Genomic DNA, 25360 nt, shown 5'->3' with positions numbered 1-25360 from the left:
CCCGTGAGTGTCGGCTCCAACGCCAGCCGAGTCCCTCATCTCCCTCCCTTCCTGGCCACCCCCGCGAGCTGGAGCCACCCCTCGCCCACGCCTGCAGCAGCCGCCAACCCTCTTGCTCTCACCCTCCTTCCGGCGCCAGCCGACAGCCCCCTCTGGACCGTAGGGTGAAAGCCACCCCTAAACCCTGGTCCTGTAACGGATCTCTATGTACTTCTCTCCTATGTTATTCTCCCCCTCTCTCTCTCTCTTTCTCTCTATTCCCACCCTCTTGTCCTCTCGTACATACACATATACATGTACATATTATACGTTATGTGCGCCAACCGTCTAGCGTGGACGTGTATCTTTCGCTGTAGACGTGAACGTCTGTGTGTGCGCCTGTGGCTGCCACATTGATTCGCTGTGTGTGCAGAGAGAAGTGAGAGGGTGTACGAGTGGGTACGGGAGTGTAGGTGACTGTATAGGCAACCGGGGGTGCCTTCGCGATCAATATGGTGGACAGACGCACCGACACCCTCCACGGGAAGGCCAACTCGATTTACGAAATTCCCTCTTCCTCGCTGGCCTCTTCTTCCTCCTACGCGCCAGCTCCACTCTTCGACCTAACCTCTTTTCCAAGTTTCTTCCTCCTCTCCTTTCTTTCTTTTTTTTTCTTTTTTTTTTCTGTTTCTGGTTTTAGTTTGAAGATTTTTTTGCAGACGATGGAGTCTAGTCTTCGTTTTGATTAGGATTGATTTTAGCTTCTCTCGGGGGTTGGGATAGTTGCTTTGTTTCTAGTTTTGGCAGAGAATCTGCACATAGTAATTTATTAACTTCGGGGGATGAAAATAAAGTGTACTTTTGATTTTATTTAGAACGGATTTGGTTGTTCTTTTGGAGGTTGAAGTAGATCGCTTCTTTTTTTTATTTTTCAATTCTAATTTTGGCAGAGATTCTGCACAGGGTTGCAATTTGGATAGGGTTTGTATGTCCTTTTGAGGATTGCAATAGCTTCGTTCTTTCATTTTGCATTTCTAATTATGGCAAAGAGATTCTACACGTCGTTGTAATTTGTGCGAAAATCTTTTTCAGGAAAATGAAGTCTACTTTTAATTTTGTGTACCGTGGATTTGGAAGGTCGAAATAGCTTTCTTTTATTATTTTTTATTCCTAGTTTCTGCAGAGATTCTTTACAAGGTTGTGATTGGAAGATTCTTTCGAGAAAGATGATTTTATTCGGAACGGATTTGTGTGTCTTTATAAAATTGAAATAGTTCCTTCCTTTTATTTTTTATTTCTCGCTTTGATGAAGGCTTTACATGGAATTTGACAATTTTTTGGGCAAGACCGACCTTCGATTTTGGTTAAATTGAATTTAACTGTTTCTTGAACAGTTGAATTATTTCCTTCTGCCTTTTTATTTCCGGTTCTGATAGACGTTCTGCGCTCTACAGAAATTATATTCAACGATATATTAAACAAAACGAAGGATATTGATTTATTTCTCGAATCTAATTTATTTCTACCTGTTTTACCTAAAAAACAAACAGCGAAAGTTTCTCCAACATGTTGATCCAAAATATACACGGCAAATAAAATTCGAATAATAAAGGACAAACGATGAAGAAATTCTTCGAAATTTCTGTATCAATTCTAATCAACAAAATTCAGTCTTATTCGCAAGATAAAAATTCTCCGTCGACCATTTTTCTCTGTCAAATTATTAACAGGGAGAAAAAAGGGATATTGATAAAAGAGTGAAGTAAAAAAGGGAAATTTTTCGCGACAATTGCGAAGAGTGTACGGAACACGAACGAGAAACAATCTGGCCGGCGGACGAGAATACAGGGCTCGGCGAACCGCGAACAAAGTTACTTTGATCGCTATCAGCGAAATCGAAGCGCTTTGTCCGGCATTGCACGTGTCTACTCCAGGATATTGCTACTTGATGGCGGTGCGCGATCGGCGAGATTATATTTCGCGGGGTGAGAACGAACGATGTAGAAGTCAAAATACAGTCACTAACCACCCACCCCTTCTCTCTGTGTATGTTCACAAAGGGGGTGGTGAAGGCCGTTCGCGCGCATTCTAGCCTCGGGTCATATTTATTTTCGGGCGTTTTCGAGCGCGCTCTTTTTCCGTGTAATTGAGAACGCTCGTTTCGATAATGTAACTGTTTCCACTGGTTATTTTCCCTCTCTTGTTTCTTTTCTTTTTTCGAACGGACGTGACTTTTCGAAAATGAAAATGTTACAGTTCGCAGCATTTGAAAGATAAAAATGTATTCACATCGTGCGGCAAGTTTGTTCGTGTTTGTTTCAAAGGATAAAGGTCGTTGTGTAATCTTTATTTAAATAACGATTTAGGTGTCATTTTATTTCACTATCAAGTAATTTACGTGTTCTATTAAGTCTGGAGATTTTGTTCTGTCATCGAAGCGATCGTTAGAAGGTAATTTTATTACGTTTTGCGATTTTTTTAACATTAGTGGTACAATAAATATTTCAATAATTTCTTGAACCATTCTAGACCCAATCGTGGCTTTTTATGATTCACCAACTTCAGTTTGAAGAATGTGCGAAAAAGTCGTTTCTGATATACGTAATCTCCCGTCGTAGATGTATGTGAAAATTTGTCTTAGTAAATTAAAAATCTTATTGCTCGTTAAAACACTATAATAAATATGTCACGAAAAGACGATCTAACTAATTACGCAATTTAATAATACAAATATAAAATATGAACTATGAAAACAATTGATAAGTTAAAATTTTCTTTTGTAAAGTGTTTTTTTTTTCTTCTAGTAAAATATAGATACTGGAAATAAACATACATACTTTTTTAATGAATTCTCATAATAAAAAATATACACACATACATACATGCGTTCCTTTACTTCCTCTTCTATTTTTCTTCGTTTGTTGCTTCATTAATTCGTAACAAAAATAACTCGAGCGGATTAGGTTGACTGGAAAGAGGGAACGCAAACCGCGCCGGATTAAATTACGAAAAAAGGAATCACGAAGGCGTTCTTTCAATGATAATTACGATCTAAGCAACCTACGCTCACCTGAATTAGTACTCGTTCTACGTTTCGACTTTTATCTCTCACAAGCGTCGTTAGCCAGTCGATTTTCCATTCAATCTGCAATAATAACGTAATAGATATGTTGTGAACGATATATTTCATGAAAAGTCTGAAAGGTAGAACAAGATAAGAAAAAAGAGCGATTCTGTGAAAAATTTTCTCAAATGAATCTTTGAATCTTCTTATTCGGAAATATAACACAGGAAGATTGAATGAAATGCGTAGGAGGCGAGGGAGAAAATAATAAACGATGCCTGAATGAGCGAAATTTCATGAATGAAATTATATTATAATGATAGAAATTTATTTTCTGCTATTACCGAATGAAAAACGACAATCGAAGAAGTGTAAAATGATATAAATTAATTTAAGACAGGAAAGGCGGAACGAATTAATCGAAATAAAACGAAAGAAAAGTTTCGCTGTGGAATTATATCGATTTTCGGCATAATTAATTTTATTCATTATTTTCGAGCGTTAACAGGATGGTAGAAAATTACAATTTTTCGCGGATCTTGGTATAATTGATTTTTGCCGTGCAGTGCATGGTAATGAGCATAAAATAATAAACTTCTTTCGTGCGGTGGATTTTTAAGGGCGTGTTTATTCGGGCCGGCGAAGGGAAAGCGAGAATAATTAAAACGTAAATAAACGAACTCTGCGCTGCGTTCATTAAACCGTTGGTTACTTATGTTTCAATTCATTTAACGAAGTGTAAAACGCAAATAATTTGATCCTACGAGAAACTCGAATTACACCGCGCAATGTGTGCAACTTGGAGATAATTAATAACGCGCAGATCATCAGTTTTCTCGGACGCTGCTACCTGCAAAATTTCTCTCGTCACTTTTGTACTTCGAATTTGAAAACTTTACAGCTCATTTGGGTAGCTTAAAATTTTGCGTTTTCTTCTTTGTAAAAATTCGTATTCTTTGACACTCTTGATTTTCAATTCTGGTCATTTCAAAATCGCGAATTTTTTAATTTCGATTCGAGAGCATGAAGATTTCCGCTCTTTGATTCTCCTAAACTTTCGAGTCGCGTATGTCGACGTTTCTGGATTTTGAGATCGTCAAATTTTCAATCGCAGAAACTCCCACGCTTCGATTCAGAAATATAGAAATTCCTACGTTTCCACTTTCCCGAACATTCGATTAGTCATAACAAATTTCGAAACTCCGATTTCCATAAATGTAGAAATTTTGATTTACTCGCAAATTTTTAATCTTCGTCGGTCACAAATTTCCAATAATCAAACGCAAAAATCTCCAATTTCTAAATATCCCAATTTTTCAATTGCTAATCGTATAAATTTGTCAACTTTCGAAATATATAAACTAAAAAATGTTCGAGCGACAACTGAACAATTCTGCGGACAAATTACAGAACGAGGTTACTTTATTTAGTTTCCAGTTAATTATTGCTGGTTGTCGCGGATGTACCATCCGCTTCCACCGTTTCACGCATCCGCGTGCGCGCACGAGCTTGACAAGCGGGGGTGGTTATACGGAGGCATGCACCACACCTATCTGCGCAACGTGTCACTGGCAGTATAAGGGCAAAACAAATCGTCGCGATAGGGGAGTAAGTTCTCCCGGTTCCTGTCAATATCAGGAAGCCGGCTTTACGTATATTGCGAGACTCGATTTACGCGGTATCGCTTTCCTTTCCCTATTAAAGTATTAAACATTTACTGGCTCTTTTAATCCGTCTACCAGCGTATTGTAACATCCCGAGCGATGCACAGGGATGTAATAACAAAAGTTAGATTTTTCTCTATTTACGATTGGTTTTTATGGATCAAGCAGTCTATGAAAATTCCAGCAACTTTTCTAGAAAACATTTTGGACGAAAGATTAGGATAAAAGCAATCCTGAACTTAACATTCTATGGCGTTTGAAAAATATTTTGGCGAAATTTTTAATAATTCGAAATCTCAAACGTGACACAGGTGGTATACTACATTTTGTAGTCTTTTATATCTGTATATCTTAACGGATTATATATTCGCATTACAATTCCTAATAATTCAAACCTGAGACAATTTGCAGTCTGAAAAACATGTCTACAGATTGCCACGCATCGCGTTAAAAAGCGGTGCGTCGCGACTCGATCAAACGTTGCGATAGAATCAACCTGGTGCGCTAAAGAAACGGACCCACCGCGAGACCAAAACGGAAAACCAAAAATCCCTGCAAAATTTCCACTAGCTGGCATGATACCCGTGCAGCCGCCTGCGAGAAACGCGGGCAAATCCGCGAGAACAAAGACGAGGAACTCGCGAGGTATTGCAGACAGGGAGGCGGATACGATAGACGAGAGGAAAAGGGACGAAACAATCGCGGGACAAGTTGCAGAAGCCCGTTGGAAAACTCTTCCTCCCCATTTCGAAAGACAGAGAAATAGAGGAAGAGAAACAAAGAGAGAAAGATAGGGAGAGGGAGAGAAAGAGAAACGAAGATAGGAAAGTACAGCCGATGGCGCGAATCGTTTTCTCGCTGCTTTTCCCGCGGCTGCATCGGTTGCGGGGGGTTGCAGCCTGCGTTAGAAGGGCTGTGCACGGCTGGCAGAGGGGATGGGGAAGAGGACGGTGGCTGGCGAGGCTCATTTTGTCGGCGGCAGAGATGGTGCGGCCTCTCTCTGCTCCCTCTATCCTATTCGTCTCTTTCTGTCTCGCTTCTCCCTTCTCTCACCCCCTCGTATTTTCCCTCTGTTCACATTTTCACCTGAACCCACCGCGCCCCGTCACCGTCTACTCGCGCCCTCGCCTCGTTTTTCACTCCGTCCGTCTTCCCCGCTTTATCTCGCCACCCGTCACACCCCCTCCTTCCACCGCCGTCAACCCCCACGAGTGAGGATAGAGAAGGAGGAGAAGGATGAGGAGGAGGTGGAGGAGGGTGGCCGAAGCCGAGAGGGGGATGTGGTACGCGGAACGCCTGGCTGGCGACATTATTAGACGCCCCCGATGAGTCAGTGAGGCCAGGGGTGGATGACGACGCTGCACGGGCGACGCTCATCCCCCTCTTCCCCCGTCGACGACCAGAAAAGAGGGATGAGAGACGCCAGGAATGGGGCAGCCGGGTAATGAGAAGAAAAGACGGCGCGCACAGCGAGATATCGCGCGCCAGATACGCCCGGGAAAAAGGCATCGTCGCGAAAAAAAAGGCGCAATTTTCGCGTGCGTCGCGCCCACACCCCCCGTGATATCACCCGTCCGCCAACGGGGGATTAACCCCTCGTCTAGCCTCGCGGCGAAGAAAGGCCACGTCGTTCGACCAGCTCCAGCCACCAGTTTTTCCTTTTGTTGCCCTTCTCTTCGTCTTTTTTAGTACTCCTTCCTTTTTCTCTTTTTAGGGGTTGTTTAGCTTTGTTGTGTAATTTTTTTGCGAGTGTGTAGTTTCGCGGGTTACGTTGTGCGCGGATTAGGCAAGGTTTGATTTTTAACATTCTTTCTCGTTTTCTCATTCGGGTTCAGGCTGGGTTCGGGTCGTTTTTTAATTGAAAAATATACTGGGTTACGTCACGTTTGTACCAGGCAAGTTTTAGCCGACAGGTTATTACACAAGAATCCGCCGCTAACATTTGGAGGTTCAACCAATATACATATATGAATTGAACTTCTGGTTGCACGATTATAATGAAATAGGACTCGATGTGTATTAAAAATAGCATTTTTTTGTACATTACTATGTACAATTCTTGGCATCTCGCAGACCTGACATCTGCCAGACATCTTTGTATGTTACGGAGTTAACGTGGGTAGTTTTGATCGACTTTAAGGTCGACTCGATCCTTCAACGAAAGATCATCCGATATTTGCAAATATATCTCTGACGCATGTGGTGGGTTTCCGCGTTATTTTATAATTGTATAGTAACTGCGAACAGTATTTGCGCGTATCTTGTTTTCCTATAGAGCATCTATTTATCAGGTTCCATACACGTTTCATTTCTACAATCATGTAAAGTGCTACTGAATGATACAAAATTTAATGCACTTGCAATTAATTAGTATGTAAATATTATAATAAATATAATGGTGTATAAATATTTTTTTTACTTGATCTAGTTAATTATTTATTAACTTATGAGGTTTCAAAGATGAATAGGAGGTCGTTATTGAAGAAAAATCGAGCCTTCACTGTGTATTCCGCGATTATCGCGGCTCAAAGCGGCTCAGCAAGCGTCCTGCTAGATGGTTTCCCCTTTCATACTATTTTAAACAGGGCAAACGCGATCACAGTTGATTTCCAATTAACTGTAACGCAACTCTATCCTGACAGGATTTTATGAAACACTGCGTGAGTTGTAGGCTATCTCGGTTTTGCAACTTTTGTTTAAAAGCCAGCGTTTCAATCGGCATGGTTTTCATTCGGTTCGTGATCCAACGATCGATGTATGCCTCTTGAAGCCTCAGAAAAATTTATGTTTATAGAAACCTTGCTTAATTCGTCAATAATTTACTCAATTTCTCTTTCTTTTTCTTTTTTTGTATGTGTATGTGTTTTAGTTCGATAAATATTGATGTAAAAGAAGATCTTTCGTGTCAGTAATGTTGAATAAATAGAAACGTTTATAGCTCATTACCGGTTGGAATACCGTTTCTTCGTGTATTTCGTCGAGTACTTTAATGCATCACGTTTGATTGAACGTAGTCGCTGAAACGTTCGCTTAAACGACGAGTCACGCTCCATTAACCTAGCGATTTCAAATTACCCCAGTTTTTTCCACTTAGACATAATTGTAGATAGGAACAGTTAGATCGCTTTTACCATTTGACTTGCTGCTGAATATTCAATATTATTTATTATTCTTCATCGAAATGTATCATACTAAAATTTGTAAACACTGTACTAACAGGCTTATGAATAGGTAAATAGACAAATTCGATTAATTTTGCTACGAAAAGCTTTTTCTCTGCAATGTAGAATGAAGAAATACATTTCCTCTACCTTGAAAACTGTGCTTCCATATTTTTTTGATTAAAATTTTCTCCATTAAATGTAGGTAAATATCTTTACAATAAAAACATATCTATGTATTAAATTCCCTTATTTTCAAGACGATTGAATCATTAAAATTTCCTCAGTTCCGACCTTTTAATTTCTACACGTCTGTAATCTATCTTCTTTAAGAGCCGCGTCTTTTAAGATTCGTTTGAGAATCGAGCGTGTCACATATGTTACAACCTACTCAAATCAATCGCGTGTCTACACACCGTACTTCGAATCACGTGGTCAAAACAACCCTTCGCCATCCGTAAACATTTCCTAACTCTAGGTTACAATAATCGACGTCTAGACCTCATTTGCAACACCGAAATAAAACGACAGCTACTACTCGCGCTTCCATCCCCTACGGATATTTCCACCCCCTCGAAGGAAACAACAAACAGAAAAAGCAACAAAAATGAGAAGGGCGATGGGAAAAGCGTAGCGCAGAAAACAAAAAAGAAAGTATAGAAAGAGGAAAAGAGAGAGATAAGGTAATGAGGGAAAAAATGTTGCAGAAGTAGGAAAGAGGATAGGATCGGAGGGAAGGAAGGGGTTCTTTTCATGCCGCCTCCTCTCGGCGAGGTTTTCCGCAGGAAGAGCACAACCCCCGGTTGCGTGTGACAGCCATTTTAATTCCGAGCCCCCAGGGGGTCCCTGATTTTCATTCCCCATGATGGAACATCAGCCATCCTCCTTCATTCAACCCCCTCTCTGCTTCATTTTTCTCTCTTTTCCACTCCCTTCTCTATATCGCTTCTTTTAGCTAAGTCTCTGTCTCTTTCTTATACCTAACATCTCGCCTTTTCTATCTCGAATCTCTGTCGTCGTTGGCCGTTCCCTCTTCTATTCTCCTCTCCTACGGTTCGTGTCTTTCCCCGTCTCCTATCTACTCCCTCTGACTGGTGGAAAAGCTTTCAGAGGCGTCTAAGGGGGGATGAGGGGACGAGGATGAGCCGCACGGTGTGTGTCGGCTATCTCGGCTGTCGCATCGCGAATCGAATAAAAGCTGCCGGATGGCTGAGGGATGAACCGCGCTCGTTTAATTTCGGCGAAAGAACAACCACCGCCGGCTGCCACGGCTTTTTTTCTCGCCCGTGGAACACCCCCGGAAAAACTAGTTCCGCCGACGACACTTCCGCTCATGAACTCTGTACCTCGCAGAGAGTCACGGGAAAGCGAGAAACTCTTGTCTCTTGATTTTTCTTGCCACTGGTCTTGCAGCTTTTTCGTATGTACGCGTGGAAATCTGGATGCTCTCGCTTTTGGAAGATTCTCGTTTGAAACTGGACATTTTCGGAGCTTGAATTTTTTAAGCTAGAATTAATTCATAAATATGCAAATTTCCATGCTTTGAGGTATCTTGACGCTGGCTTCACTGTTTTTGGCGCGTACCCTTTGACGATCTGTATGCTTCGGGCTTTGAACCTTTTTCATTAGAAATTGGAGATTTTTAAAAGTTGAACCTTTTTAATTTTTTAATTGACGAATATGATGTTTTTAAAGGTCGAAATTTTTCATCACAGAAAGTTTAGAGGCCATCAGCGATATTAATCGATATTGTTTATAACTACTACAAACGATAATCTCGACACTTTTCGTCTAATGTTAAAAAATAGTAAAATATATAATTCCACTTGTTTGACTTTATTGATCTTTAAAATGAAAAAATGTCTGCCGCGGTGGAATCTTACCCTCAATAAATTTAACGTGATTTCCTTTGATGGTAGCTTTTAAAGGTTAATGAAGTGGCTGCGGAAGGATAGTGGCGTATAAAATACGCGAACGACAATAAAATTCGGGAAAAAGCTGGAAATCAATAATTAACAATTCTACCCTGAAGTACGTATTTTTCTCGTTCTTTAGTAAACCCTTTTCGAATTAAAACGTCCACTCTAATTCAATCTCTATTTGCATTTAAGAAATCCTATTATATAGAGAAACGTAAAAATGCGTCGTCATAATTTTACAAAATGAATTTATATCTTAAGAAAAAAGAAACGAATAAATAGTAGAATAGTAGAATAAATATCATAGAACGAATGACTATTGTCGATAGGTATAAAAGCCATTCCCAAAAACCACTATCAAACCCCAGAACCACGCTTCCCAATACCAAATCAACATTCAAGCGTCTAAAACGTAGCTTTTAGCGATGCAATAAAACGAGTCGTCTACCCATAAAATTCATCCCGGGTAATCCATGTGGTATCCGAAATTTCTCGGGGGACACCCGTTAGAGGGTCCCCTTGGTTATACCGAAGTCGTCGTGGTAATCTTGCGAAGGGTGCCGTGCGTGCACCGCTCTCGCCCCTGATTCGCTCCACCTTTGGTTGGCCCCGAGGGGATTGAAATTAAAATGACAATGAGGGCAGATCCGAAGGGAGGCTAAAAACGCGTACCCTTGCCATCGTCCAATCAGCTACAGATCCGTGGACGCCATGGCGACCCTTCTCCCCTTTGCTTTCCTTCCTTCTTCCCCCTTCTGTCGCTTTTTTTATTTCCTTTTCCTCTCTTTCTTCTCGCTATCTCTCTCTTTCTCATGCTCTGATGCCTGTTCACGTAGAGAAAAAAAAGGGCGCGAGAAAGATGGAGGAGAGGACAGTGGCACGAAATGAAAACGTTTAAAGCGTCGGTGATCTTCACAGAAGTTTTCAACCCCTTTCGCGACATCATTCGAGGGAGAAACAAAATAGATGGGACTCGCGTACCGGCTGAATGGCGAGGGGATGGAAAACGGAATGCATAATCGGGAAGAGGGCAGACTCCGGGTTCGAACAGCCCCGCGATTAATATTCTAATTACAGGAATCGGGATGAAAGTGTCGTCCGGGGTTCGCTCCCTCAGGGCGCTCCCTCAGGGCACTCTCTGAATTTACGTTTCAGGACAGGTTTCCCTTCCTCGGGAGTGCTACGTTTGTTTTTCCAAATTCGATAAAATATTTACACGTTCAGCGGTTGTATGTAATATTATCACCGCTCAATCAGTGAACATTTAATCGACATCCTCTGTTTCTTGTGTTTCTTTTTTCTTTTTTTTTTTTTTTTTTTTTTTTACTTGTAAAGACAACTGTCTCGTTTCGCTTGAATGTTCATTTATTATAATTTGGGTATCGCGTATTGTGTACTTTTTGTCGTATATTTTATATTGGGCTTCTAATAGTCTTATTGACTTAGTGCGGTGGTGTCTCATTTTCCCTTCTACCCACTTTTCAATGATAATTTTAATATTACTCGCCATAAAGTTAAACGATCGTTTAATAACGTAAGACGGAGTTACCCTCAACCCCAATCTATCTACCTACCTACAACACAAAGAAATGACTGGAATTCGGAAGAAAGAGACTGTCAATGATCGTTAATCCTGCGATAATGTCTGTAATTATTAAACATTAGAAACAATGATTCTCCTTCAGAAATTTATTTCTACCTGTAAATGTATTTCTATTTACAAACCTCGGTTTATTGTATCAAATTCTCTCGAAATATACCTCAAATATAAAGCAACTCGTTCGAAAAAAGGAATAAAGAAAGAGAACTGGCTCGTGGGAAAATCGAAGAAATCCGCGGCGAACGTTTTAATTTCCGCCCCATTTTCCATCTTTCGTCTATCTCCAATCCCCGGGTCTCGCCTGTTCTCCGCGATCTCTCCACCCCCTGTCTCTCAACCGGTCCACCCTCCTCCTTCTTTCTTCCATTTTCTCCTGGCTGGAGGATGCGCGCCATGCAAAGCCGTAATTAGTGGCTTCGCGTGTAATTATCGTGGAAAAAAGGGCTCTGAATGCCCATAGTATTCAGGCTGCCGAGGATGAGTCCTTCGCGATGGAATCGCACCAAGCACCCTTGAGACATGCGGTTCTTCCTTCCTTTCTTTCCTCTTTTTTCTCTCTTCTCTCTCTCTCTCTCTCTCTCTCTCTCTCTTCTCTCGCTATTTGCTTTCTTTTTTATCATCCATGGTTGTGGCGAGGATTGGTTGGTTGGTTGGTTCGGTTGTACCAGCCACCCCATTTCGTTTCGCAAAGCGATCGCGTTTTCGACTGTCATTAGTTTTCGAGGATGGGAGCGACTCCATTTAGTCGGCCGCTCGTTCGCCATTCGGCATGTTCGACGTTCTGTCGTTTCCTTCCTGCCTAATACTGGCTTCGAGTTTCCAAAGGATCTCTGTCTGTCTCTTTGTGAAATCCGTTATCCTTGTTTCTCCTCGTCTTTTTTTTTTTAATTAATCTTGTATCAGGTCGCCAGGAAGGAAAAAAATCTATAAACTAATAGATTTTTCATTCGTTGTTGTATATTTATCAACTAGTAAAATTATAAATCACGGAGATATTTGTGTCTTCTTGTATCTCATTGCAATCTCCATACTATGAAACTTCTTCATTGAGCAATTTAAAGATAAACAGATTTTTCATAAACAGATGTAAATTAATAGATTTTTAATTCTACGATGCAATTAATAGCTATAATAGAAATAATTGCCAATATGAAGACCACACAATTTATTAATTATTTTTTAATTATCTACTTTCTTCATTTTAATACCTGCCCTAGCCGAAGTCATCCTAATTAAGAATCTCTTTGAGTGGTTCTCATTATAAATAAGTAGAACGAAGTGGCGGATATCGCGAGACAAGCTTTTTCTTTTGTCATTTGCGTGAGGCATATGATGTCATCAATTTCGATTCTTTCTCGACGAAAGAAACGACAAATGTTATTAAAATATGTATAAATATAGTCTGAAAGCTTGACTGCAAAGAGTATTATAGTTTCTTTTTTAAAAAAATCACCAAAACCATCCGGAAAATGGGTTTTTCACTGAAATAACCCGTTCAGTGTACGTTTTTGTTACCCTCCATAAAAATATTCGAATGAAATTTAAATGAAAGAGCGCCACGTACAATTAACACAATCCTCCCAATCGACGACGAAGACATCGATGGCGACGAGAAACGCGGGCATTACGTTCCAAACCTTCTATGAAACCCGATGTGCAACCCCCAAGTAACGACGACGATGACGACTATGGTGTATGGTGGATGGAGAGACGGGCGGCATGGAGGGGGTTTGTCAAGGGGGGTAGAACTTGGCCGCGGGGGTTTCGAGGGCTCTACCGTCCGCTTTCGATTCATTGTACAATAATATGACGGAAATGTCAGTCAATTAATAAGCATACCGAAGCTGACTAATTTCCGCCTTTGTTCGTTCCACGGCCCGGCATGGATGAATAAGTGGCCATTATGCGGCTTTTATGATTGGTCAGATCCGTATCACGACAGCCGGTTCCGCTTTTATAAACCAGCGCGCGGCACGTCGAAACTTCTCTCTTGCGGCGAACCTTTTTAACCGCGTGCACGTGCCGAGAGCAGAATATATCGTTCTCTCTGCCCTCTCTCGTTTCTTCTCTTCTTTCTCTTAGTTTTTCTTTTCCTCCTCCTCCTCCTCCTCCTCCTCTTCCTCCTTCTTCTTGCTTCCTTTCCTTCTCTTGCTTTCGTTACCACCACACTCTCTGGCGATCTTAAACTTTGCTCTTTGCTTTGAATTTTCTTACGACACTTCGTAGTCGATCTCTTCGTGATCGGTTTTAAAAGACGTCGATTCATTCGTCGAAGAAAGTTGTACGAAGAGAGCAAAGTTTTTCATAGATTTTTGTTTAAGAAGATGGTTTCTCGTAGGATTTCCACTTGGAGTATATCGTAGTGACTTTGTTTAGAGAAGATGGTTTGTTGTAGATCGTGACTAGACTGCGGATTTTTATACAATTCCATGTTTTTATCAACATAACTGAGAGAATGTAACCTACATGAAGACTTGCTCGCCCATTAAATTATTGTAGCGAGTATTTCGCTTTGAATATTTTTTATCGCGTGCATTTTGTACATTTTTGCAATTTTAAATTTCTCGTTAATGCATAAAACTCTGCAGTCTAGCTATAACGTTTACAGGATGAAATAAATTTCTGTTCACATTCCATTTCTTTCCATTGCGTTCATTAGACGTCATGATTGGATTAGTTACAATGCACGGTTATAATAGCGTGAAAATGTTTTTCGAGATTCCGAAAACATGTTAGATACGCGTTCTTTTACTACGGCAGAGACAGTTAGGGGATGATTCGACGCTTTCGCTGGCTCTTTAATTCGGCTAATCGCGCCACGACACGGTTCCGTTCCGTTTCGGCGAAATGCTTGGTCCGGAAGCGAACATTTAATTACCGTAAACAGAATAAACACGGGGACGCCGAGGGAAAAATCGGCCGGACGGAAATGTTTGCTCGCCGGCGAATTATTTTTTGCCGCAGCGGCTTAATTTCCGCGAAGGTCAAGGGAGACAAAAAATGGTGTAATTGCTAGCCTGCGCCCTTATTCCGCTCGTTCGTCGACGAAATAAACGAGGGTGGAAAAGCGGAAAAACGAGAGATAATCCCCTACCACGCGGTCAATCTTGTTATCGTTTGCGTTTCGGATGCAACGCCCTGGTGTAATTTACGTGTTTCATGAAATATGTAAAAGAATTTATTCTGAAATAAACATATCAATCTTGCTTTTTCTCCTAACATTAGGATGCATACTTCTCGACAATAGGTTAGTTGAGTTTGTCCTATATTTCTGTATTTTGCGCGACAAATTTGATGCCAAATTATGAATTTATACATTATATTCAATTTTGTTGTGTTAATTTCTATATTTTACACGTCGGAGATCATTAACTATGTATCCCAACCTAAATCTATATCGTCACTTGCGAAACACTATCCCTTGAGTTGCACAAAACGACTTTTACGGATCCGTTCATTATAATGTTTAATTATTTTCGTACAGTAATTATCGAGCCAGCTTCGTTTCCCACTAAAAAACCTACTAAATCGACTTTCCTCTCAAACCCTGAAGAAAGAAAAGACCAACAGAGTCCAGGACCTGAGAGAAGAACCGATAAAAATCTCCAAAGAATTTCTCGTCTGCCCCTGTCGCAGTACCACTATCCTCTTCCACCCTTGAGGTGTTTTGCCTCGTCGTTGCCACCCTTGGCGAAAGGGTTGCGCGAGATGGCGGCTGCTACTGCTGCTCGGTTCTTGGAACGGTCAGGCAATTAAGCGAACCCTCGAATGACGATGACGTCGCGTTATTCCGCTGACGCGGCTCGCCTATCTTGCGCCTCCGCTTATCTGCGAAAGGCGAGCTGGGTGGTGTATTGGTGTGGGCTGCGGCTGGCGAAGATATAAAAGGGGGAAGGCGTGGCGGGGTGCAGCTGGTGCGCCACGTATCAGCCACCTATATCCTTGTCCGGCTTATATTGCCAGGGGGGATAATAGCACGGGGGCGCCGGAACGGTTTCATTACACGGCTTCCCGAGGGATAATATCCTCGGATATCTCGCTGGCCGTCCCCGCAGGCTTCAAATTCCGTACCAGCGACCCTCCGCCGTCAGCGCGTCACCACCGCTAACCCCCCTTCTTCCAGGAGACCCGCAACCCCTTCACGAAACGATGGAGGAAATTGTCGGCACGCCGAGGGGCAGGTTCGATCACGGAAAATGGCCGATCTCGATTATCCAGTTTTCATTTTTTGCGTTTTCGTTAATATTTCATTTCAGTGAGATTCAGATGAACGTGAACATTTAGTAAGGTAAGAGGTCGTCTAGAGGGGTAGTTGTAATTGTAGATGATATAGATATGTAATTCTAGCGTGATTTAGGCGAAGATAGGCGAACAGAAAGAATGATTTGGGTGACTTTGGGGGTTAGTTTCTACTTAGCATTTAGTTGTGGCGGTGATTTAGGGATTTAGGTAATGATAGGTGACTGGGGAAAATTTGTTGAGTCGTTTATCGTGGCTGGAGTTGTGGTTCTAATAGGATGTGCGGAATTTCAGGATAGTTTAGAGGAGTAGCCACATTTAGTATTTAGTTCTAGTGGGATTTAGGCGAAGATAAGTGACAAAGGAAATTTTTAGAATTGCTTATAGGGTTAGTTATAGCGATTTATCTGTAATGGGAATGGTGAGTGACGAAGAAAACTTTTTGGAGTTGTTTGGAGGATTAATTGGAACTTATATTTCTTTGTAGGGAAATTTAGATGAATGTTAGATAAAAGGAGAATTTTTTAGGGTTCGTTAGAGAGTTAATTATTAATATATGCAAAACTATACGAAGTATATATTACGCTCTTCGTAGGGCGAAACAAATTTCTGAGAAATGCATGAGAAATGAGAAAGTAAAGTAAAATGAGAGAAAAGTCTGCCTCGTGGAAAATTTTGGTAATGAAATTATGAATATTTCCGCGCGAAATCGATGTTGATAAATCTCGTTAAGGTGTTTGTTTTTTGCATTAAATTGGCGTTTATCGGGATCACGTATTCCAACGCGAGCTGAATATCGGATGCAGTTTTGAAATCGCGTGCACGCAATTAATTCCAACGAAATTGTCAAAACTGATTAACACTCGACTCCGATTACAAATTCACCAGAAATTACCGCGCCGCGCCAGCTCGCTGGTTAATAAAACATTACCAATAATTAAGCAGTTCAGAATTCACATTGATCAACCCCATAAATTGAAAAGGAGAAAAAAGAGGATGATGTTGCGAACATTATCTTTTTAAATTTGCTTTGGGATTTCCCATTATTTATGTCTTCTTCTGGTAGTAAAGCAGGTAATTTGCTTCTTTCTAAGAATTGAACGTTAATCGTGTACTTATGTAATGAAATTGAGAAATTAAGGGGAAGCTAAGTTGATCGGATTGACCGAGAGCCTCGATTCAGATTAACTAATTAAAATCATTTTACAATTTACGTTTCGTCGCGTTCAAATCTATTTTATTAGAATATTGCAATGAAAAAAAATCCTGGTTCTCCTTTTTTATTTCAAATTTCGAACTACCCTCTGTAAAGTGCTTCATCCCTGCTTAATTCTCATATTCATCGTTCGAAATCAGCGAAACGGTTCATCGATAATCTCCCACAGTCATTCCACCCTGTCAATCCCCGAAACAACCCTTTCACTCAATCCTGCCTCTACGATCAACAAAAAAAACCTACATCTATATCCCCTGCACCAGAAAACAACAAAACAAAGATCAATCTATAGTACTCGAAACACGAGTCTAGCACAAAAGGAAGCACGTAAAAGCAAGGTATGTCAACCACTCGATCTAGCACCCTTCCTAATCGTGCCCATCGTTTCTAAGTCAGTTTAAATTCGCTCAATAACTCATCTTTTTTTTCTTTTTTCTTTTTCTTTTTTTATGGAACTTGTGTTCTCAATGGTATATTGGGCCGCAAAGTGTTTTCTATTCGAGGGTCGTCGTGATCTTTTTAGTGGTGAAGGTTTCTAATACTAATTAAAAACCAACTTGGGATTATATTCTGAGACACCTCTCTTATGTATTTTCTTTATCGTATTAAGGGGATTTTCATTCACAAAGGAGTTAAAGGTATTCGGTTATTATAGGGGAAAAGTCGTGACTCAGAAGACACTATGTTGAAAAGAAATGAAAATGAAAAACTCTGTTCTGCAATTTCTATTTAGTAACCTTATCAAGTCTCTTTACCTTATCAAGAATATTCTTTTATAGAACAAATGATATACATTCTTACAAAAGTTTTCTTTTACGAAGAGATTAAAGGTTAGCTATTTCCCCATTATAGAAGAAGGTCGTGACTCAGGAAAAGATCATAGGACGCTCCATATTCAAATTACATAGAGCTGAGAAGTTCTCTTCCGAGACATCTATTCCGAATGTTAAAAAAATTTATTCTTACGAAGAGCCGCGAGTTATCTTGCTAGGAAAGGATCATGGCGCGAAAGTCGTATTAGAAATACGAAAACGAAGAAAAAATGTATCGCACCACGGTTTCTGTCGAAGTTACCGAGTTCTCGCGGAACAAGAAATTAAATCAATCCCGCGAGGCAAACGGGGGGTCACAAAAGGCGAAAGAGTGGGCGGCGATAGAAACGAAACTCTTCGCTGGGCCTGGAAGAAGTCTCACGAGGTCGGCCGGTAAAAAGAGGAGCGAGCGGGAAAGAGAGGTGAAGAGAGGCCACTGTGCAAAAGCTTTTCCCCCGGCCTTTGGTCGGCGGCCTTTGATGATCCCATGCGCTAGTACAATACGCGATCGTGCTCGTGCGCATTGCGATTAGTGTTTTTAATGCGCACATTGTATAAAGAGAAGGGCCCCGTTTCCCGTATCAGATGCGAGGTGGCCCACCGAGGGACCAGTTATTAGGCCTCTGACAGGCCCATAATCCCGTCGGCTCTCCTAACGAAAAATATAATGCCCATTAGCAGAGATCTTTTCAGAGGGTTGCCGTGTGTGTGCCTGCCCTGGGATATTTTCTTTTGCCTCCTACTACTCAGTTCAATTCCCTTCTCCTTTGATCTCTGTCTTCTTCTTCTTCTTCGTCTCTCTTTTTCTTTTTTTCTTATGCTCCATGGTAAACTAGTATTCGTCGTCTCGTTCCATTTTGCTACCCTTTGCCAGCTCTCGCTCCCTAGATAGAGTCTAGCTTTATAGCCGATGCGTGCCACTGGGTGCTACCGGAAAACGCGTGCTAAGCGTTTCGAATGGGATCACCTCCGAAACGACGCTAATCTGCGGCTGCGATCTCTTTCGGGCATGTTGGCACTCTTTGACTCGTGATACAGCTACGTATGAACACTTGGCGACGTGGGTTCTTGAAGTAACTGAAACGTTAACGTTAACATTTAAGGACTTCCCTTTTAGGTACAGCGAAATAGTGGTTATTGCACTGTGGTATTCTAACTTTCTTATATTTAAGCTTGTATAAGACTGGAACATTGTTACACGTCGGTGAAACAACTTCAAACAAATTTTGCGGATCTCGATGTGCCACAGAAAAATATGTGATTTTTATAATCTTTACATATATGTCTTTATATTTGTAATCTTACGTCGATTTACGCGTTAATCAGTCGAAATAAATTTTTATGATTTCTTTCTGATTGCCACATTAAAAGATACCTTTACGCATTTATTATGAGAATATTATCAGATAATGTCCGGTTATTGTTAACCAGTTAGTTGTTGCGATCTCCTTGAAAAGAGTGGGCCTAAATTAAATTAAGTTACATTTTATAAGCGATAGCATAATCCCAAAGCCATTCTGTGCCGAAAGGGTGACAAAGGACAATTCAACACTCCTTTCCTATGAAATTACGATCAGTTTTGTCTAGCTAATTGCATAACTGATTTCAAACAGTATGTCACGATACGTGTAAATATAGCTCAAATTTCTAATATGCTCGATACTTTCTCTGTTCCAGCCGAAGTGCAGAACCAGAAACTGGAAAAGCAAATCCAGGAGGATATTTCACGTAAGTTAATCATGGTTAACCTAGTCGAAAATATGGTAACAGTTCGCGATGGAAAAAGGTTCTTTCGAAGCGGATGCAAGTCCGCATCGTCCGTAGCTTCCAGCCTCTTGCTTCCATTGTGCAAGGCCGTCAGCAAAAGAACGAAGAATATTACGTAACATATTCCAGCTCGTTCAACCATGAAAACCCCTGTCGGTTATTATATTTAATAGACCTAACCGATTTTGCAACATCTGCTTTTCCCGCGTCGGTACAACGCGTGGCCGGTTTTTGAAAAGCTAAAGCTCGACCCGCATTGATTATCTCGAAAGGAAACAGGAACTTGTTTCGTTCAGTTTCTGAAGCTGTATTGAACGACGCGCCGTGAAAATAGTTTCCACACCCTCGAATGACTCTCAAATGAAGTTTCGTTCCTGGCGTTTTGTTGTTCTTTTTAGACTGAAGCGGAGGAATTAAAGAAAAATGTCGAAGACGTTAGATTAAAGAATTTCAGGAATTTTTCAACGATTCTAAATGCTTCTGGCATGTGGGAGGAAGAATTACTTTTTTTTCAATTACGTATTAATAACGCGAACCAATATTAATTGGTTAATCCTGGAGCATTGTGAGCATATCGAAGTGTATCCTTGATTTTCTGTTAGAAGTAAGTTTGCAGTCCAAACCATACGATTCGTGGAATATTTATGATTAATTATATTTCCCTATTTAATGTATACAGCAATTTTAATGGATAAAATAACGCGTGCTCGTAATCGAAATTGTTTAGACACGGTAGGTTCACATCGAACGGTAACAAACGCAAGTACGATCGTCATCGAAAATTGCACGGAAACGTGGGACACGGGATCGAATGATTTTATTGTTAAATTAGAATGTTAAGTGATGTTGATGCATGGCCCGGCAGAGATGTAATGAATACCATACGCGGTTATTAATTCCGTCGATAATATGTAAAGCATATTAATGTTGCGAATCCGATTGTAGTTTCATTTCAATGACTACGAATGATAATGATGATCGTTAATTATGACACGAATTGCAAATCGAATGTCCTAAGGGGGCTTAGCAAGTACAAACAGATTGTCAATGCGTTCGTTTGATACCGTTTAATGCCTGCTAGCGCCAAAGTTGTCAAGAACAATCGCGCATTAACTACACGATCCGAATATTAGTAATTGATTCCTCCAATAAAGATAAATCCTCTCTTGCGACTATTTCATAAAATATCTCCAAATATTTCTTCCATCTCGTCATCGTTCGCTATTAAATTAAAATACGAGCTTCTCAAAAGCCAAACTGACCGACTCCACTTTCTATAAAGTCCCCTATTTGCGAGCCATGTACCTACGCGCGTGGTTACTGTTCAAAAAACAGAGGATATTCCTCTACGAATTTATTTATCACAAAGACGTGACACAAATAATCGCAAATTCCAAGTTACATTTTAGAAAACACTTGCATTTTAATCTTTTCAGCTGATCAGCATGGTCTCCGAGAAGCTCGTACGTTTCATCATAAGTTTTCGACATTACGTTCGTCTCTACTAAATTCTCTAAATTCTCAGAGTAGGAACACTCGGTAGAAAGAGGAAAAAAAGGAAGAAAAAAAGAAAAACTATTCGCACTTTCACTGGTCGTACTCGTAGCCCGAGATACATCGAACATGCTCGGTACACGTATCAGGGGCGAGCTAGCGAGCGCGCAGGGTGCGTAGAAACGCGCGCTGGGGTGAGTAATGTCGGGAAATGCAGCTAACGAAGTTTACGAAGACACTTAACGGAATTACGCCCTCGCTAGCAATGGCCTCTGCGAGTGCTGCTTTCGCTCCGTGTGTCGGTGAATTCCCTTCTCTCATACTCTCTCTCTCTCTCTCTCTCTTCTTCCCTCTCTCTTTCTGTCCCTCTTGCCACCCTCCGTAGTCGTTTCCCTTTCTGGTGGCAGGGGATCCGTCGCGTTAATTACCGCGAGCGGAGGCAAGAAGCCGGGGAAAATCGCGGCGAGAGAGCGCATCAACGTCGTCCTCGGTGAATATAGTCCAGGAACAGGCGAGGCCTGGCTGGCTGGCTGGCTGACGAAAGGTCGTGGAAGGAAAAGCAGCTGCTAGAAAGCAGGGATGGGTGAGAGAGTGGCGTGGGTGGGCGACGTTGGGTGGGCTGAGGGTGACTCTCGGGGCGAAACGAGGGAGGTTGGCTCGGTTTTGCGTCGAAGAAGGGTGTTATTGACATGGTGGGTGTCGCGTCGTCGGCCATCTTGGCCTGCCTGCACCCTCTCCTCCGCTCAGAGTCTCTCTCTGTACCGAGCTCGATCCCCCCATTTCCCGTCTACCTTTCGCACCCTAACCTCTTGCTCGCTCACACAGCCCACGAACGAACGTTCCGTCTCGCTCGCGTCCAGGACATCCTTGTGTCCCCCTTGTGTCGAGTGACATTCGGGCTATACGCCCGGCCTAACCTGCCCGACAGACGCCCTGAGCCACCCTTTTCGACCAACCCCGGCGACGAGCTCCGTGGGTCCCGGGGGTTGCTTGTCGCCATGGCGACCGAACCCTCCTCGCCCAACCCCCGTCGACCAAACACCGGTTCCTGTCCCTCGGTACACACTTCCCTCTTCGTTTCTCGCTGTCTCTTTGCTTCCTCCTCGAACCATTTCCTCCACTACGATTTTTCGTTTTCTCCAAGGGGTAGTATTAGTGCTACAAGTTTGCTGTAGTATAGTGGTAGATCATCCGCGATTCTTCGAATTCTTGCGCCGTACTCTGTTCCACGTTGAAACTCTCCTCGATCTCGTCTATTTTATGAGCTTTCATTTTGTTCTGCTTTCTAATGGTTTTTATAGTATCGCAAGGCTCTTTATAGTTTTCGAAGTTTTTCTTTCTTCGAGTAGGGACAGCATTAGCGTTAGTGGTAGTAGTTGACGTAGAATTCCTGCGTCATACACCTCATCTATCTTCATCTATTTCCTGAGTTTTAATTTTCTTCTTCTTTCTAGTGATTTTCTTACTATTTGGCCGTTTTTCGGTCATTCGAATTCTTGCACCATTTCTAACTTTCCATTTTGTTCCACTTTCTAATGGTTTTCTTAATATTGAATGGTTTTCCGTCGTTTCCCGATTTTTCCCTTCCTCCAAGCAGGGCTAACAACAGTAATCGACATATGTACTGATAGATCATTCACGATTCTTGCAATTCTCCTCCCGTCCATCTTGTTCCTTCAAACTTATCCTTTTTTTCTGAGTTTTAGTTTTCTGTTCTTCCATCTGATGGTTTTTCTGCGTTTTTCTTTCCGGCCGGTTTTTCATCCCTTTTTCTTTCCGTTCAACGTAATATCGACGTGGTTGCCAGGTTCTCTGTGTCTCATTTTCACTCGGAGCTAATGTTTTCTTGGTTCGAGAAAAAGTAATATCGCTGGGAGAAAAGTATTTCCAACGCTGAAAGTATTTCTTTGCCTCCCCGATCCCATCCCACTTTAATCCCAACGCTCCTCTCGCTACTTTTCCTTTTATTTATGTATTTGCTCGACCTATTTCTTCACTTTCCGCCAGTAACCGTATCTCGATCCGACTAAGGCAGGCATTTTTCTCCCCTGCGTATTTGCTTTGCCCTTAAGCATTCTCGATTAGAAACTTCGGCTCTTTTCTCATCTTTTCTTCGTTTCTTATTTTCTCGTTATTTTATCAAAATAGTTTTGGTATTCTTCGAGCGAATTTGTTAGATCGCAACATACAAAGATGTCAATTTTTTCACTCGAAATAAATATCTTATTACGTTTCATTGAAATAATAATTTAACGAAATATCGTTAATTTTTTTAAGGCCGTCAATTTTCGAAAGATACTTTTGTTCTAAACTTTATCGAATCTCCGTAGATATACAGTTCCTTTCTTGAACACTAGATGTTATTAAAAAATCGTTAGCAACTTGTTACGACCTTTGAAATTACAATTTCGTTTAGAATCTCAAAGCATATGAAGAAAACCTCCTAATACAGCTACGATTTTGTCTCGTCCGTATCATTTTCATCTCATCGTTCGTCTTTCAGTATTTGCACTATTAAATTTTCCGTTGTATTTATCCCAGGTGTTTGGTAAATAATTCCACAAACTAGATTCGGATGCTTGGCATACTCCTTTGAATTTCTCATAATCGATTCGTCCACTTCTCATCGTAGCTTCTCACATCGACTGGTTTCTCAGTGAGAAATTTTAGCTGAACGATTTTTTATTTAAATTTCTCATTAAATTTCTCTTATCCATAACCGTATGCTTACGAACGTACGCGTTTCTCGATGCAATGCAAATTAAGAATCTGGAACGATCAAACGTGCATCTCATACGTTACATCGTAATGCACCCTCTTTTTCTCAATTTTTCCTCTTCCGCGTTCTCTTCATCCTTGCAAAGGCAACGCACAGAGGGATGAGGTCACTGGGTGGTTGTACAAGCAGAGGCTCGTGCTAATAACGTTTCTGTACGACACGGGGGATGCTATCCCGGATGCCGCATTCTCGTCGACTCTTTGCCCGTTTTCTTCGCGAAACGAGGAGGCCCCGATCGCCAGCAACCCCCTTTGTTTGGCCGCCTCCACTGGCTCGGTCTTTTCTACGCCGTGAACTATTGCCGAGGATTGCGATCACGTCGCCCCTATTTGCCCAGGAATGTAATGATTCCACGTTGCTTTTATTCCGCCAAAGAAATGGCGTATATTCAACCACCATTCGCGTAGCTTCCATTGCTGCAATTTTAATTCTTTCTGGCTTTACGTGGAAAGACAGACAATTGATGTTCCATTTCATTCATTTCCTTACAATTTAATCTTCTGTACTATGAATTAATTTTAGTACGTCAACAGGTGAAAATGTAATAAAATTGGCTCTTTTGACATCTTTTTATTTAGACATAATATGATCGAGATTCTCAAATAGCGGAATTGAAAATAATACTTTTCATTATGAAATATTAATTGGAACGTAGGATATTCTTTTTGCGTTATAACTTAGAGGAGCTGTTTTTTTAGTATCGTTGCTATTGTTGTCAGCGTTAATTTTGTGACGTGGCAAAATTTTAAAGGATTGTCATGACTAATTATTTCGTAAATTTTCAAACTACAATTTTTCAATTTTAAACAGCAAATATTAAGAAGTCCTTTCCGTCGTTTTATTGTTTCGTAAATTTCTGTTTCATTCTCGACTGTGCGAATAATTCTATGCCACACTGTAGATTATTCATTACTGAATTATGAACAGCTTTTGAAATGACCACACAGAATCAATAGATAAACTGAAAAAGGCTATTGTTTCATTCGCTGTTGATTATTCAGGTGTTGTTTTAAGGTTCTCCATCTATCTATATCGTACAATGATTGTTTCCAAGAAACAAAGGGAAAATTTACGAAAGAAGAAATAAAAGATAGAGTAACTTAGTAAGATTCGATACGAACAGACGAGGACGAAGGATAATACGAGGATCTGGAAGAAAACGTTCTTTTATTCCATATTGATAATCTGGGAATAGTTCCGAAATTATTTTTCATTTAGATACGTATTGATGAAGGAAAAGGAGAAAAACAAGGAATGTCACAAAATGGTTTTATTGGGAAAATTAATTTTGAATATTGTAGTCCACCAGAAGAGGAGTAAGATTCAGTGAATTCGACTGCACTGTTCATAAAATGAAGTTTACATACTTACAATTAGTCGTCATAAGAAAGGAATGATTAATAAAACAAACTCTAATATGATTTATAAAATATTTTTATCCGTGTTTTGTTCGAGTACAGAGTGAACATTTCCTGTTTTTAATCAGTACCTATACCAAATTTTTAATGCTGTCTTATGCAGAAATTTCGAAGCATCATAATCGTTGTAATTTGATAGTTGTGCAATTCTCTAATTTGATAGTTGTGAAATATGTCACAGTTATAAAACGGAAAATCACGAAAAGTCGACATTCCTCGATTTTCCCTTGCTCCTCATACAGAGTTAG

General features: G+C 40.9%; 1 protein-coding gene across 6 annotated transcripts in view; it reads left to right on the top strand.

Moving 5' to 3' along the window:
- LOC126924837 (Fanconi anemia group J protein homolog) overlaps nt 1-25360 on the top strand; it is a 166382-nt gene that overhangs the window by 128903 nt on the left and 12119 nt on the right. For all 6 annotated transcript variants that reach the window (XM_050739747.1, XM_050739744.1, XM_050739743.1 and 3 more), the window contains one exon: nt 19332-19382. In XM_050739747.1, the coding sequence (XP_050595704.1) occupies nt 19332-19382 (51 nt within the window). The remainder of the gene's footprint in view (nt 1-19331; nt 19383-25360) is intronic.

Source organism: Bombus affinis, chromosome 15 (assembly GCF_024516045.1).
Source record: "Bombus affinis isolate iyBomAffi1 chromosome 15, iyBomAffi1.2, whole genome shotgun sequence".
NCBI classification, from domain to species: Eukaryota; Metazoa; Arthropoda; class Insecta; order Hymenoptera; family Apidae; genus Bombus; species Bombus affinis.
The sequence above is the reverse complement of the archived record's forward strand: the minus strand, read 5'-3'. Positions and strand labels throughout refer to the sequence as shown.